We start from the raw sequence: 16,916 nt of genomic DNA on the forward strand, positions 1-16,916 counted from the left end.
CATTGAGGTTATAAAGGATGAATAGTGTTTTCTATTGAGAAGGTGCAGAAAAAAACCATACAGGGCAGAAGGTATAGAGATAATCTGATTAGCAAACATTTAGCAGTGCAAAAGAGCAAAATATATCTCTCTTTTAAATAATTTTATAAATAATTTTATAAATAAAATTATTATAAATAAATAAAGATGGACCAGAGAGATAACAGGGGATTGGAAAGGACCATGAGAAAAAATCTTTAGGGGGCACCTGGGTGGCTCAGTTGGTTAAGCATCTACCTTTGGATCAGGTCATGATCCCGGGGTCCTGGGATTGATCTCCTCTGCAACTGGGCTCTCTGCTCAGTGGGGAATCTGCTTCTCCCTCTCTCTCTGTCCCCCACTATCCTCCCCTCACTGGTGCTCACTCTCTCTCTCTCTCTCAAATAAATAAATAAAATCTTTAAAAAAATCTCTAGGAAAGAGATTACAGAGGCAGCAAACTTTTTGAAGACCTAGGTGATGAATAAATTGTCTTCAGATTGAATATTAATTATAGTAATAAAATGACTATATTTCTGAATGCCACATGAGTTTTGATCAAGTGTCTGAACTCTGATCTGTGGAGTCTTAGCTATTCTTGCATGCTCAGAGTTAAGGAAGAATGTGGAAACAGAGAGCAATGACCAAACTTCACATCCAGAGTTTTTCTGATCAGAAAATAGACACCTGCTATAGACACCTACCCACCAAGCATTTAAGAGAATGGTTGATCCTGTTCTTAGGATTATTAAAGTGGAGCAGCATATTAGAAATAATTAGAGCATCTTATTCTTTATATGCTCATTGTAAGACTATGAAAAAATCCAAATACTTAATCTCTTTACTAAAGTTCCTTTTTTTTTAATTTAAAAAACATGTATAATTATTCTTACACCATGACTATGAAAATAAATGTGGTGACGTATGTGAAGTTTCGCTAATTTGAGATTATATAAATATATTGTTAATTTTCTGTGAGGATCACCTTGTAATGAATTAAATAAAAGGAAATCAGAAAAGATCTTTGGACAGGGTGAGTTTCATTAGCTTTTAAACCTGTAGACCATTGCTATCAATAGAAATATAATGATAGCATCAAAAGTAGTTTTAATTTCTGGGTGGACACTTTGAAAAAGAAAAAATAAATATTAAATTGATATTTATAATATTCTTATTTATCTAATAAATTCATAATATGATGTTTTCATCATGCAATCAATATTAAAATTATTAATGAAATATTTTACCTTCCTTTTTTACCAAGTCTTGAATTCTGCTATGTAATTATGCAGATCTCAATTCTGACCATCTATATTTCCAGTGTTCAATACCCTCATGTGGCTAGAGGCTACAATATTGGTCACCACAGCCTTAGACTTAATTGTGTTAAGTACTTGAGCAACCACTGAGAATTTTGTGATGTATCAGACTCTCACTTTTCACTTTTGAAAACTGATCTAAGAGTTTTCTATTTATAGGTTGCTTCAATTGTTCTGAAAATATGTTCAACCTCGACCATACCTGTCCATTTGCAGGAAAGAATGGAAGCAGCACAACAGCCAGGAACAGCAACTCCAGGAATAAGGCCATTGCTGGGAAAACAAAACAAAGGGAACAAAGACCTGCATTGGATTGTTCAGTATATGAACTTCTGAGGAATACAGGGGGGGAACCAAAACAAGACAAAGCAAAACAATGTAGTGATCTCAGTTGTTCCAAATTCATTAGTATTATAACAAAAGAAGATTTGTTACATGATGCCACTAGAATGATAATGGATTCACCCAGAAGCAACCCTCCAATGGGGTCCTAAAGAACAAAAGGAAGTACTTGATTGAAACCTTTGAAGTACACCTATAAATGTTAAGTATATACTACCCAATTTCACCCTAGTTCCGCGTTCTTGTCTATGTAGCTACTCTCTGGTTCTAGGAATGGTTTCTTCACATTTCCTATTCAGGAGAAGTAATAGCTCCCAACTGTTAGTTATACTGGGGTACTACTGTATTAGTTCTTGCTGGTTTCTTTAAACCCTTCTTAATTCTTTATAAATATACCCTCATTAAGATCTTTTCAAATTACTAATTATCATCTGCCATTTCTTTCCTGCCATGAGTCTGGCTCATGTACTTGACATTCCCAGAACCATAAGTAAACCCACTAAGAAGTAAGTGCTTTCTTTAATACTTTCAACTACTCTCTCAACTTTACCCATGCAGCGAGTGTCCTCGTTCATTCCCATTCAAACTTTTCCCTTAATTACAATGCCTCACATTCCCCCCCACCAAAAGGCAATATTCTCCTTCTGGATCCAAAAACAGAAGGTAGATTTCTCACTTTTAAAGTTAGATTACCCACCCAATCCATATTAATACCCTTAATAAATTCACACCCATGCCTCATTAATTTAACTTCTTGGAATCCTGAGGAAATAATAACATATACTGGAAAAACTTTAGGCATACATTTTCATTACATTAATATTTTTAGGGATAAAAACATTATAATTTATTACATACACAATTGTAGGGAGACAAAATGTCTAAATAAATTAAAATATATACTCTTGTTAGAGTGTATTAGACATAACAATGATGTCTTCAATGGTGTTATAACAAAAACAATGCTTAGGATTCAAAGTTAAAAAAATAGTATATGGGAAATCCTTAGCTTCCATTATGGATGAATATTTGTGCCTTCCCAAAATTCATATGTTGAAGCCCTAGTCCCCAGTGTGCCTGTATTTGTATTTGGGTTTCTAAGGAAGTAATTAAGATTAATGAGGTCATAAGAATGCCTAAAGGAGTCTCACCAGAAACTGACCATACTGTCACTTCAGTCTCAGACTTTGAATACTCAGAACTGTGAGAAAATAAATTTCTGTTGTTTACACCACCCAGTCTGTAGTGTTTTGTTATGGCAGCCCAAGCAGCATCACACACACTCCCAAATTTGGTATTTGAGGGTTAGGTTATTTTTGAATGAGTCTGAAGGTCCATAAAATGTGGTAATTTGAAATCTTCTGGAGCTACAGATCTGCATTCAGGAGCTCATGTGTGAGCAAGACGCTGAGAGACTGGGTTACCTCTGATGACCATGCAGCATCCATATCTCAATGAGTTTTGCTTTTCTCATGGGTATATGACAAAAACTATGACATAGGTTTTTAGACCAGTTTTAAGATAAGGTAACAGAAGAAATTTTATTACATAGCGATATTGACAACCTTGATGGGTAGGGAGATCTGAAAATGCTTACATTATTATTCTCTTGCAGGACAGTAACAGAAACAGGACCTCATCCTGTTCCCCCACAAAACTAACAATCAGACAAAAAGCCAGGCAAAGGACAAATAAGATTACACAGAAATACAAGAGAATGAGTTTATCTTCATGTGGTGAGACGTCCTTTTCTGCATTTTCTGTAATGAGTCTTTATTACTGTAATTGCAGTAATTAGAAAAAGAAAAGCCATTTACTGCAAAAAGATTATTAACTCTTGGGAAAGTGCCTCTGATTTTGTCAAATCTATTAGTTGATTTTTTTGCAACCTGGTGTCGCCAACAGTTTAGTCATTATGGTGATCGTGTAAGAAAAGAACAGAGGAACAAAGGTATTAAGGGACCTCCTGACAGTATCGTTGCTAGGTAGCGTATGGCCAGGACAGAACCCAAGATTTATCTTAACCTCAATATCCATTTTCCACTAAACCCTATTATACTTTTTGGGGAATGGGGGTTCTAGGTAAGAATGAAAGCATTTAATGAATTTTCTGCCTTGACAAAAGAAATCATGTATTATTATAATCTTTTTTGGCTGTTAAATAGCTGGTAGATTACTAAACACCTTTGAGAAAATTAGAAAAAAAAAGGTTAACACAATATTAACAGTTAAGTCAATTATTGTTGTTCTTCAAATATAAAATAAAAGTCAGAAAACAGCTCAAATAACATTTTCTTAGGATATCCATCTTGTATTGAACATATTGATATGACAAACTTTATTTATGTAACTTTGTTGAAATAATGGAGAATTTATTGGCTTTTTAATGAGGCTTTTTTGTCCATTTAATAACTAGAATAAGAAGGGAAACAATCGGAAATGAAAATCACAAAATTGGCAACATATTTCTATAAGGGTTTTACAGGGAATACAAATTGTACAGATGTTTCTACAATGTTTTGGAAATATGAACTCTTCTATATCATTATAATATCACTTATAACAATAAGAGAAGGTTGATTTTGTATATACTGTAATTTTTAGGTAGAACAGAGGAAGAGGTGGGAGAATAAAATGAAAAACTGAAGACAGAAGAGAAAAAATAAGGAAAGAAAAATAAACTTAATTCTATATAAAGCCATAAGCCTAGTGTCCAGAAAAGCCATTTTTGTTTCTCGGAGATACCTGGCCCCATATTGAGCGAACCTGAATGCCTAAACTTGGCACCTGGTATTGTGAGGATGAAAAGAGAGCGCTATAGGTGTTAAGAAGCCTGGGTTTTTGTTGTTGTCATTAATTCTGTTTTATTCAGCTCATCTTTAACTAGCTATATGAAATCGAAAACCTTTATTGAGTAAGAGTATGGTGACATAGGATCACTTCATATGGTTCTTGTGAATGAGATAAGTAATGTTAGAGCAATTTGAAAATATAAAAAAATCACCATATACATACATTCAGACATACTGTCTTAGCATTAACGTTACTATTTGTATTACCATTTGGAATGCCTGGGCCCTCAGCTGGGAGCGTTACCCGCAGAAATCTCTCAGCTCATGGGCACTTCAGTTGATCGGCTGAAGCCTCCCATAAGACTACACCACAGCTTCACCTCGCCTTGAAGTAATCTTGCTTCTCTCCCCTTCCTTCCTAGGGAACTGATCCCATATTCTTCAACTTCCTGTGTCTCAGATTTTGTTACCTGGGGAACACAACCTGGTACACCATTCATTAGATAATCTTTTTTTTTTCCATAACTCTAGTCAGGATGGGCTCCTCATTAATAACCTCATTATCCTTTGATCATATGCCCTTTATGCCTTTGATCAGATTAATCCTTAACCCGGATTTTAGCCAAATCCTCCGAGACTGTGAACATTTTTAAGTCCCTCTCTCCAAAGATACTCACAGGCTAACTCCAAAAACACTAACCTTATCTCTGGATAGGAACATTTAAAGCCCACCCAGTAAATTTTGATTTTATTCAATTTTTCTGATTCATGTTCATGGTCTTATTTCCCTTAATTTCTTTACACTTGACTTTTTTCTGAACTACATTGTGAATAGCTATGGCTAAAGATGGTTCACTCTATTTGGTCGGTGATGGAGCAACAGAAGCTTACAAAGTCTCCAGGGGTCTCTTTCTTACACCGGTGTCCTTGGACATGCACATCCCTCTGTCACAGCCTCCAGTGGGTCTGCTAGAAGAGAAAAAAAGATCCTCCCTTTGCAAGTCAGTGGCAATTAGGTACTGTTCTTTCCTTTAATAGGCACCCATCAGGTTTTACACACTCTATCCATGATAGCATGCTATATGTTGTTGACCATGGTCAAGTGAACAAGGCAGGATTCCAGCCCCCCCTCAGTCTTAACATATCATTAGGGGAGCCCCTCATTCTAGTGCCCACACTGTGAGCTTGTTGGACTTTCCCATGTGTGCAAAAGTAAAATGTAAAGTTTTATTTTCTTTTTTCTTGACCCATTCTGGGACTTTTAGAGAAGGACAGGGAAGAATCTAGGATAAAGCAAGGCTCTGGAAGTAAATATTTCAGATACAGTAAATATGATAAAAACCAATTATCAGTGGTAAGACCAATGTATTTAGTTCCACCTCAAGTCTCGCCCCCAGAGGTCTCCCTAAGTAGCAGGTGCAGATAGGATATGTTTTATGTGCACTTCCATTTGGTAGAGTCACAGAAAAAGCATTAGGAAGAATTAGGAAAGTTACTGACTTTTCCTGTCATTTACTTGCATGTGGACAATTTCTAAATGTGTGTCATTATACATCTCTTCTGTGATTTCCTTAGGAACAAACTTTAGATTGCTTCTAAATCATTTCCCTTAAAAGAGTCATTTCGCTACATGCATGTCACCAAGTCTCTCCTTTTATATGGTTTTCTGCTCTGCCATTCATAATTTTCCCTTTTCCAAGAGATCAGTATTTCAAAGATTTACAATTCTTTTTTTTTTAAGATTTTATTTATTTATTCGACAGAGATAGAGACAGCCAACGAGAGAGGGAACACAAGCAGGGGGAGTGGGAGAGGAAGAAGCAGGCTCATAGCAGAGGAGCCTGACGTGGGGCTCCATCCCATAACGCCGGGATCACGCCCTGAGCCGAAGGCAGACGCTTAACCGCTGTGCCACCCAGGCGCCCCTCAAAGATTTACAATTCTAAGTGTTGGTGGTCTACTGCTAATTATAGACAGCAGGGGAAATTGTATTTTCTGAAGCATAAACTTATATATACAATTAAATTATAGCATATTGCTTCTTCTTTACATTAATTTTAGGACCATCCTACATTTGAAACACTCACTTGGAAAAAAAATAAGTTGTTTTCTCTAATGACATGGTATCACTGCTTATTAATTAATGAAAAACATATATTTAAAAAATTATACAGGCATACCTTGCCTGAAAAGTTTATTTTTGGAAACAAGGATTTTCAAATTATAAACTAGGTAAAATTTGCTTGGTTTCTAAGAGGAGAATTCATAAAAGGTTCCATTTAAAAAGTAAGCTTTTAGGCTTCTATTCCAGTCAGGCTGTCAAAATAGGCAGGCTTCTTATTATCAACCCTACTTGATCTCTGGAAGAATGATAGGAGCAAAGAGATAGTGAGAAAATCAGAGGAGAATTGAGTCTCTCATGACTTCTAGTATGTATGCATGGATGTGTGTGTGTGTGTGTGTGTGTGTGTGTGTGTGTGTGTATGGTGACTGTGAGGTGGAAGAAGGTGTTGCATCCTGGAACAGTTGCTGACCTGATCTCATGGTGGTAGTAATGCCTTTTGGTTGGTGCTCTTGCCTCAAAATAATTATTGTTTCCCTTTTATTGCAAAATTCTGCATCAACAGAACAAGCCACCTGTCCTGGAGCCACATAAAGGAAACATAAAGATCTTTACTGGGTGTGAAGAACTAATGAAAATAAAGATATGTGGACTACTCTACGTTTGTTATTATAGTCACACCTTTCTCTATTCCTTCCCACCCCCCAGGTCATATGAGTATAAATTACTGTGACTACGTCCTCTCAATGCTGTTTCTTCCTGAGGTGTAACCTGAAGAGTGGCCACACATGGAAATAACTCTGGGATCGATTTCTACAACAGAGAAGGATAATACTAAATAATTTAGAAGCCCAGTTCATAAATGAAATGCAAAAATCCTAATAAAATGTCCTAACAAAATATTAATTCACCAATTTTAAAAATGCATTTAAAACTTGACAATAGCCAAGACATAAAAGCAGCCTAAGTGTCCATCAATAGATACATGGATAAGGAAAATGTGGATATAGATATAGATATAGATATAGATATAGATATAGATATAGATATAGATATACACACACATATGTAATATTTATGTATGTAATATTTCATTGTATATATAATATGTAATATTTCATCATATATATGATGATCATATGTATACATGATGAAATATTACACATATAGCCATAGAAAAAAGATAAAAATGTGACATTTGAGAAAATATAGATGGACCTAGAGAGTATTATGCTAAGTGAAATAAGTCAGACTGAGGAAGACAAATATCATATGATTCTACTCATAAATGGAATGTAAAAAAAAAGAATAAAATAAACAATAAGCAGAATCAGAACTATAAGAACAAACTGATGGTTGCCAGAGGAAAGGAGGTTGGGGGTGGGGCAAAATAGGTGATGGGGAGAGGGAGATACAGACCTCTGGTTACGGAATGAGCAAGTCATGTGGATAAAAAGCAGAATGTAAGGAATACAGTCGGTGATATTATAACAGTGATGTAACGGGACAGGTGGTAGCTACACTTGTGGTGAACATAGTTAAAGTATTATCTTGTCAAATCACAAGGTTGTACATCTGAAACTAAGATTGTGTGTCCACTATACTCAAATAAAAATCAAAATTTAAAAGAAATTCATGATCAAGTAACTTTTGTATCAGGACTGTAAGAATAATTCAAAATGTTAAAAAAGAATAGTTCAAGATTAGAAAATCTATTGGTCAAATTCATCACATTAATGGACTAAAGAAAAATCATGTTGCAAAATATGTTGTGAAATTCAACTCCTAATTATGGTTGAAAATGAGAACAAAGGAGAGTTGAGATCATTAATTTGATAATGGCAATATAACTAAATATCTTTAGCAAATATTATAGTTATTGGAGAAACTCTAAGTGCATTCATTTAATATTGAGAACAAAAAAAGAATGACTAATGTCACTGGTACTGTTCAACATCATATTGGAGAGGTCCTGGTCAAAGCCATAAGAAAAAAAATATGTTTGTAAGTCTTAAAGGAAGAGATAATATTAGTATTATTTTAAAATGATATGGTAATTTACCTAGAGAATACACCATAATCAAAAGTTTGCAAGATGTAATATCAACCTATAAAAAAATACCATTGCCATATACTAGCAACACTCAACTAGAAGATAAAATTAAAAAGAAAATGAATAACACACAAAAAATATAAAGTTTATTTATGAAATAACCAAGAATAAAAAATCTTTTTTGAAGACAATTTTAAAACCCTGGTAAAGGGCATAAAAGAAGATTTGCATAAATTGAGAGATTGTCATGCTTTTAAATGGTATGTGTTAATACAATAAAGATAGCAATCCTAATTAAATTAATATGAAAGTTCTTTATAATTCTAATAAAAATTCTGATTGGCCCATGAATAACTGAATATACCTTTTATAAGAAGGATTAATTTGGGTATCTTTTCATATTTGTTATTAAAATAGGCTTCAAACTTGTATTGACAAAATTTGGATATTATATTAAGAATGGAAAAATGGACCAATGAAGGTGAATAAGAAATTTAAGAGACAGACCAAACAAGGTAGCATAAGAAAGCATTAGAGGAAGAGCAGATTGTCTAGCATATGGTTTGGGGAAAATTACCTTGCTATGTGGAGAAAATTAAAACCAGATCTTTCTTAAGCATTACCTATAAAAGTGAATGTAGAAGGATTAAATTTATAAATAGATAAAATCTTTACATGCAAGTTTTCAGGGCCATATCCCTTTGCCTTTAAGTGAGCCACATAATAATGCCATCACATGGTGATTCTGGGTTTTGTGTGAAGCACTGTGTCACTCTTTACGGGCTCATTGAAACACTTAACAATCTAGAGAGTACATAATATTACTCAATACCCCAGTTTACAGATCTGCAGTCCCAGGATCAGATATTTAATAATGAAATGTCATGTGCTTGCATGCAGAAGAACCAAGGGATAAGCCCAGACAGTTTGGCTTCAAAGCCCTAGTTCCTGAAAGGAGGGGATGGAAATATTTCAGTTAGACCAGAAAAAATACCATTATAGGCATCAACACAGGGGCACCTAGGTGGCTCAGTCAATTAAGTTCCCTACTCTTGAATTTGCTGGGGTCAAGATCTCAGGGTAATGGGATCTAGCTTCCCGGTATCCAGCTCCGCGCTCAGCCCAGAGTCTGCTTGAGAGTGTCTCCCACTCCCTCTGACCCTCCTCCCACTCTCTCTCAATAAACAAACAAACAAACAAATAAAATCTTTAAAAAATAAAAGCATGCACTGGGTGTTATACGCAAACAATGAATCATGGAACACTACATCAAAAACTAATGATGTGCTGTATGGTAACTAACATAATAACAAAAAAATAAAAAGTAAAAAATAAAAGCATCAACACATATGTGTATAATGTGCGCATTATGGGTACCCACACATCTATGTATCAATCACTACAGAAAAACATTTGATGCGGTCTTTTCAAACTTTAGATGTTATATTTAATCTTCCTTCTGGTCCCTTCCTTTCCTCTCAACCACTTGTCTGCACTACAGAAAGCAGCCCACGACACTATACAGAGTTTACCAAACTTCTAGATTTCACCATCTAGGACAACTGTAAACATACCCAAGTAATAGTAGCCACCTCGACAGTTCCCAAAAGCAGGGGTTTTTGTTTTTGTTTTTTTCATTTCCACGTAGGATTTTCCGCCCCTTACTTGAATTTACCAAATGATATTACTGGAATTATTAGCACTCTCTGATTTAGACCTTACTTTAGAGGTCTGACACTTCCTTCTCATTTACCTCTTCCTCTTACAAATCTGAGCTCAGTTCAGGGGTACCAACTGACCTTACTATCCAACATCATGGAGCAGCTCCGGTTTTGCAACTTGTCGTTGCTTTAATTCCCTTCAATGTTCGATCTGGAAGGTGAGTCACTCAGGCAGATGCAGGCTTTGGTTTTAACTGACAAAAGACACACCACCAGATCTTCGCTGGCAACAGTACAAGTCCTCCCTAAGCTCCCGGGATGGCAGTTAGCCATAGAGAAGAACATTAATACAATATTTTGAAAGTAAAATCCTCCCTCTGCAGGGTAAATAACTCCTTGTATATTGTCATTACGTATCACTTCTTATTTGCCAAAAAAAAAAAAAGTTCTTGTGGCAGTTGCTTCCTTATATAAAATATCCTCACAGATATTACATTCAAACCTTCATATAAATGTAGTTGCGTGTGTAGATTAACTTTCAATCGGAAAACTTCTAAGTCTTTTGTCTTATATTTGATTTGAGTGAATGTCATGAGGGAAATTGTATGCTATGCTGATAATTGCTAATGAAATTTTTTTATCTCTAGGTTGGTGTTATATTTTGTTTTGATGGATTTAAAATAATTAGCAATAGCTTCTGCACCTTATTTTAATAACGTCTGTATCAACACCTATCTATATATGTGAATATTAGTAAAAATATTAATATGAAAATATGTGACATGTATGTCCTTAGTTTTTCATTTTTCTATTAAAGGAAGTTCTAGCATAATTGTTTCCAAAAGTCATAGATATGGAAATTACATTACTTATTTTACAATGAAAAGTAAAATTTCATTTAGATGTTAAATTCGCTAAAGGTGCATTTGGAATAATAGAGCTACAGGTTACTTTCTTAGCTTAAAAAGAGTATAAAAGTTAAGCTCATTACTCTCAATAAAAGTTATTAACAGAGTTTTGAAAATCATAGATTCTTTTATAATATATCATTTACCACTGAAAAAGCACAAATATATTTGCATAATAAAATGTTTGCCTTAAAAAAATACATTACTTACTGTTGATTCTCAGAGCCAGGTGAAGCATTGGCTTTATCTGTAGGAAGAAGGAAGGTGGAGAGAAAGAAGGTTAGAACTGCATATATACATTACACTTATTTCCTGTTTTTGGCCAATTATGGTTGTGCAAGTAAATCTAAGTCAACAGGTCTGAAACAGGATTTGTCATACCAATAGTCTCATTGCTGATTGTCTAACTGCAGTTTTGGCAATATCTTGTGATTCTCCACATGGCTTTTTTTTTTTTTTTTTTAAGGTGGTTTGTTGTTTTTTTTTTTTTTAGTGGCTCTTATTCAGCCCAAGTGATGTCCTTAGATGGCACCTTTGCTGTGCATTTATTCTCAAGTGCCCTTTGGTTCCTAGAAGTGAATTCTCTGTAAACATTGGGTGGAGGGTATTTAATGTTTCCTCTGTCCAGAGGAAGGCAGGCTGAAGACCCTGTGCAGCGCTTTTTCTCCTATGGAGCTGGGAAAGGTGTTTCCTCATTTCAAGCAAACGCCTTTCTTCTGTATATTTCCCAGGATGCAGAATGAGTCCATAAGTTGACACATTTACTTACTGGGAGCTCTGATGTGTCCAGTACTGTGGGAAATCTCACATAAACTAAATGTAGATACTTGTTCGTATGCATGCATTTCTGCAAGTAAAACTAACTTTGGTTCAGTGTGAGTGCCGTGGGGTCATTCTTCAGTTTACTGTAGCAGGACTCAATTTGTACAGGATATCTAAAATGAATGTGGAATTTACTGTAAATGTTTTGAGACTTCTAAATTTATTTGTTTATATTGGAACTTGGCCCATTTTCTAGTGGAAAGAATGACCTAGAAACCTTGGTTTAAGGAATGCAAGGGAGAAGCACATTCCCTACCGAGCAGGGAGCCCGACACAGGACTCAATCCCAGGACCCTGGGATCATGACCTGAGCCAAAGGCAGACACTTAACCGACTGAGCCACCCAGGTGCCCCCTTTTACTGGGTTCTACAGCAAATTACACCTACTTTGGTATCCTTTCAGGCTTGGCTCTTCACCATGATGCTATGTCAACATTAAACTAACTTTTCACATCTAGTTTGTAGTTTTCTGATTTGGAAAATTTTAAGGCAGAGAGATTTTTACCTCCTTCGTATGAAAATTTTTAGGCCTTTAAAATGGACAGTGCAATGCATTCTGATTCTAATTGGATAAACTTGCTTTTAAAAAATGAATTTAGTTGTACGTGTGTTACATGTAGATACTATGTGGGTGTTCCCACTTCTTTGCATCTCCTTAGGAAGGTTTGGCTCCAAAACATTTTTTAAACCTCATTCTTGATTTCCTGATTTTCGGGTTCTGGATTTCTTCTTAGCAAATAACATTAAGAGTCCTGACAAAGTATGTGGTGATGTGAGGGGCCCACCAGAAGGAGTATCAACCCACGTGTCTTGAGCAACGGCTCCGATCCTGTATTCTGGTTTAGACGGTCAATAGTAAGGCAAGGCTTTTGGACCAGGTGTGTACACCAGTGCTCCTCAGTGCCTGGACCACACCTGCCCAGTGGTGAAGCACCATTCAGGAATATGGTTTTTGAGAAAATCCTCCTTTTCTGCTGCGTTCCTGATGGGGAGCTGGTAGCTTCAGGTATTATGTGCAGTTAATGGGACCAACGAAGAAGTTTGCTGTTCACTCTCAAGACTCACCAAGTACTTTGAGATAAACCATCACCATGGATGTTCCCTGTACTTTGTGGCTTGTTATAACCTCTGTACTCTAAGTATGCTTTCAAGTTCAGGTACAACGAGGTCGAGAGTTACTGGAATGTTAAAACAAGGGATTGGCTCAGGGTGAGACATGGTTGAAGCACATCATTGACCGTATTTCTTTCTCTTCTGGGGTTGGTACGTCATGACCTGGGCCTTGGGAATCTATCATCTAAATTTTTTCATAGCTTTCCTTTCTCCAAAAGTGGATTCTTCTTTAACGGAAGATTCAGGTAGAGTAGAAACTGTCCACGTGCTCTGTTTGTTTGGGGAGAGTTGTGTCTTTGTATACTTCAAAGGATTGCCCCTTTTCTATAGAAACATTTGAAATACAAACTTTTGAAACTGTTCTCTCCGTGTTTTAAAGGTACCTAGAACTTTGGCGATAGTCATAAATTTGTGTGTGGAATGACTCAGTAAGCCCTCGTAACAACAAGAGACGAGTGCTCCTGTTACTTAATTTTACAGATGAGAAACAAAGGCACACAGAGTTACAGGACTTGTCCAAGGTCATGTGGTGGAGTGCGGGGGACCAGGGATGGTATTCTTTCCTAACAGCCGCTTGAGTTCTATCTACACCTATCAGTTAGGTCCCCTTCCAACAATAACCAGAGGTTTCAACAGGCAACTCATTGTGACTAACCGAGGCCACTGGGATCCTGCCTGTCGACAGTAGGGCCCTTTTGAAGGTGGTTTTCTCTAATTTCCCAGGATAATGGATTGAAAAATTCCTTGCTCACGCTGCTCCTGGCCATACTTGGGCCAGGTAAGAGCGCCCAAGTCCACACGTGACCAATCAGCCTGGGAGGGGAAAAGGAAGCTCACAAACCAATGGTAGTCCATTATTCCTGCCAGCACATCTGTCGCCATGGTCAAACCCAGAGTGGTCCCCTGCCTGTGGAATCCTCCTCGTGAAGGGAAAGAAACACTTTCTGTGTACAAGACGTTTTCTCAAAACCATTCAAGTTGTGCACGTGGCTTTAAAAACAGAATTTCAAATTGAGCTATTAAATATTTATTCTTTGGAGCTCTTTTACTCTTACAATTTATCCACATTTTTGGCAGTCAATACTTTGACAGTTCTTAACCAAAGTATTCTCCTCACAACTTCAGAGTTTTCAAGATTACATCTGTAAGGGTAAAGCTAAGCCTATTTTTGTGAACTATAGAGATCTAAAATATTCAATAGTAATCGTTGGACTTTACTTTGGAGAATATCTTAGTCTTTTATCTTTGTAAATGGAAGTACCTAAGGCCTCTCATAATGTAATGACAAAAGACCCCATAACTCATTAGTACATTTAAGTTGCAAGTTCTTATGATATTAAATTTTCCCTTCTGTTTGTATAAAATTCAATATATAACAACGATCTACATTCCATACCAAATTATCATCATTTGGCTCTGTTCATCTAAGGAGGGCTTTACTTAATTGTTCTAGGCTTATTTCCATATCTCAAAAACGAAGAGGGTTAGCCTAATAATTCCAGTTCTTTCTACCTCCAAAATGTTACGATTCCAAATACTGAGTTTTTATAAATGGGGGAGTATGAATTAATAAATCACATAACACATACTTAGCACTGGCGGGCATTTCTGGGTGCTCATGTTAGTATGTGCATTGCACAATGTGGTGAGTAATTCAGTAATTACTGTTCATTTTCATGTGTCTGCTAGCTTTATGAGTTATGTGCTTAAAATGTACTAGAACTGACTAGTGTCTGCTCAACAGATATATCATTTAATTACAGTTCATCAGTAAGTTCCATAACTGAATATTACTCTAGATGTTCTTTATAAGAGAACTTAGAACTCAAGATAGATTGTACCATAAAATAAAATAAAACAATAAAATAAAATAAAATAAAATGAAATGAAATAAAATAAAATAAAAATCAAACGCTGCTAACCATTTGGCTGCCATGTGTGCAGTTAATTCCTAAAATGTATTTTATTTTATGTAAATGTGAGGTGAGGTGAGAGCTCTCAATAAACTGAATCAGCCACTTGGATAAAACCACCTTGGAAACAGCATCTGTGCAGTCATTTTCTATGGGAGAATGTGTTTCATGGGCAAGATCAGATCCAGAAGCACCCAGAGCCCATTATCCTCTGTACTTAACCATAGAATATTGTTAAGAGCCTGGGATTTATGATCTGAAGAATTGGGGTTATATTTCTATACCAATGTGTATTGAGAAATTATTTTTCACATCCCAAAATGGGAATAATATTATTGTTTTATTTAATTGTGAGAAAATGACAAAATATATTTAAGTTGCATGCCATGTAGTAAGAATTTCTGAAGTGTTAGTTCCCTCTCATTTTATGTGCTTTTTTCCCCCTCTGTGTCTGGAGAAACCTGCCCCTAACACTTGTAAGCTGTGGGATTGTGCTTGAAGTTTCTGAGAGATGGCCTGATTTACGAAGGTATAGGTTGTTATGTGAGAAATTATCATAAAAATTGGATAGAAAATGGCATAAAAAGGGAAAATATATTTTCGACTCATAATTAACACTTGATAAATTTCCTCTAACTTTATATTCGTTGTTATGACTACATGATCATGGGTGCGCCATGATACATAAGGTATATTGCTTATCAAATATTAGCACCCCCATTATTAAGTTAAACAAATATTTTAAAAAATGTGGCTACTTTGGATCACAAAATACCATACACATATTGGATTGACAGTTTGACCTTAATCTTCCAAGATGGTTGTTTGCAACGAAATTTGTTCTCTCATCTGCCATGATTAGTTTGTCTTTTTCTATATTGACATCCATCATTGTCATTGTTGGTCTTTTATGACCCATCCCTCCCAACTTTATCAGTGAGTACCTTGTCCTTATTTTCATATCTAAACTCTATGTTAAAAGGGCAAGTCATCTGCTCCTGTGTCTATATTTTATGTGTCTATATTTTAAATCCATTCCAACAATTTTGCTGGAACTGGTGATGGAGTATCTCAGTGACCGTTGCTATTAAACACTACGTCCTGTTTAGAGAACGTTGCATTTCTTACTTCTTAAAATTAATCTTCTATTCTTGGGTTTTGCCCAGTATACTCTAACCAGATTGGCTGTAAAATAAATAAAGTAGAGCTTCCCTACTTCCCTGACCAGCATCCTCTCATCTTAGGCACAGTAACACCTGCATGCTGCCTTGTTGTCATTTCTGTGCTGACCACTGGAACTAACTAGTTACTGCAAAGATGAATAGGATTCCTGCCTGAAAGCTGACCTCCCCTGGCCCAACTTTCTGTGACTTTCACTACCCAGTTACCAGTCACCTATAGCTTACTGGCTAAAAGCAGAATCTTTGGAAACTGTCAGCTTTAGGAAATCCTCTCCAAGCCTCAGTTTTTCTCTTTTGTAAAATCTAGATTTTCATATGATATGTTGTTTTGATGATTAAAAAGTTTATTGTACCTAAAACTTTTAAGACAATATCTGGCATATGATACTTAACAAATAAAATGAACATTTTTATTATCTTCTCTTAAACCTGTTATTTGCTGAACACATAAAATATTTCCATAAATGCATTTCATTTGGTTGAATGGTTAATTCAGGGGTATTTATAAGATCAATTTCTTCTTTTAGGTGTTGTAGGAAAGAATCAGTATAATTTAGTCAGAAGTTCAAGTGTTTAAGGCCCAATTCTATTAGAGACTGTAAGGGTGAGCTTAGGAAAATGAATGATCATCTCTGTGTCCTGGCCAAGAAATTGAGGCCCATAGACATGGGTGTCTTTTAAAATTAGCATTATCTCATAAATAAAGACATGTTGCAAATAATCATCTGGAGT

The 16,916-nt window shown here is 35.8% G+C and overlaps 1 protein-coding gene across 1 annotated transcript in view; it reads right to left on the reverse strand.

Annotated features, from left to right (window-relative positions):
- LOC103664017 (cysteine-rich secretory protein 2-like) overlaps window positions 1–12,274 on the reverse strand; it is a 28,992-nt gene extending 16,718 nt beyond the window's left edge. The window contains exons 1-2 of the mRNA XM_008691809.2: window positions 11,366–12,274; window positions 1,540–1,610 (exon numbers count right to left, since the gene is read on the reverse strand). Of these exons, the coding sequence (XP_008690031.2) occupies window positions 1,540–1,610; window positions 11,366–11,393 (99 nt within the window). The 5' untranslated portion in view covers window positions 11,394–12,274. The remainder of the gene's footprint in view (window positions 1–1,539; window positions 1,611–11,365) is intronic.
- Window positions 12,275–16,916: the final 4,642 nt, after the last annotated feature.

The sequence above is a fragment of the Ursus maritimus genome, unplaced genomic scaffold (assembly GCF_017311325.1).
Source record: "Ursus maritimus isolate PB19 unplaced genomic scaffold, ASM1731132v1 scaffold_29, whole genome shotgun sequence".
Lineage (NCBI taxonomy): Eukaryota > Metazoa > Chordata > Mammalia > Carnivora > Ursidae > Ursus > Ursus maritimus.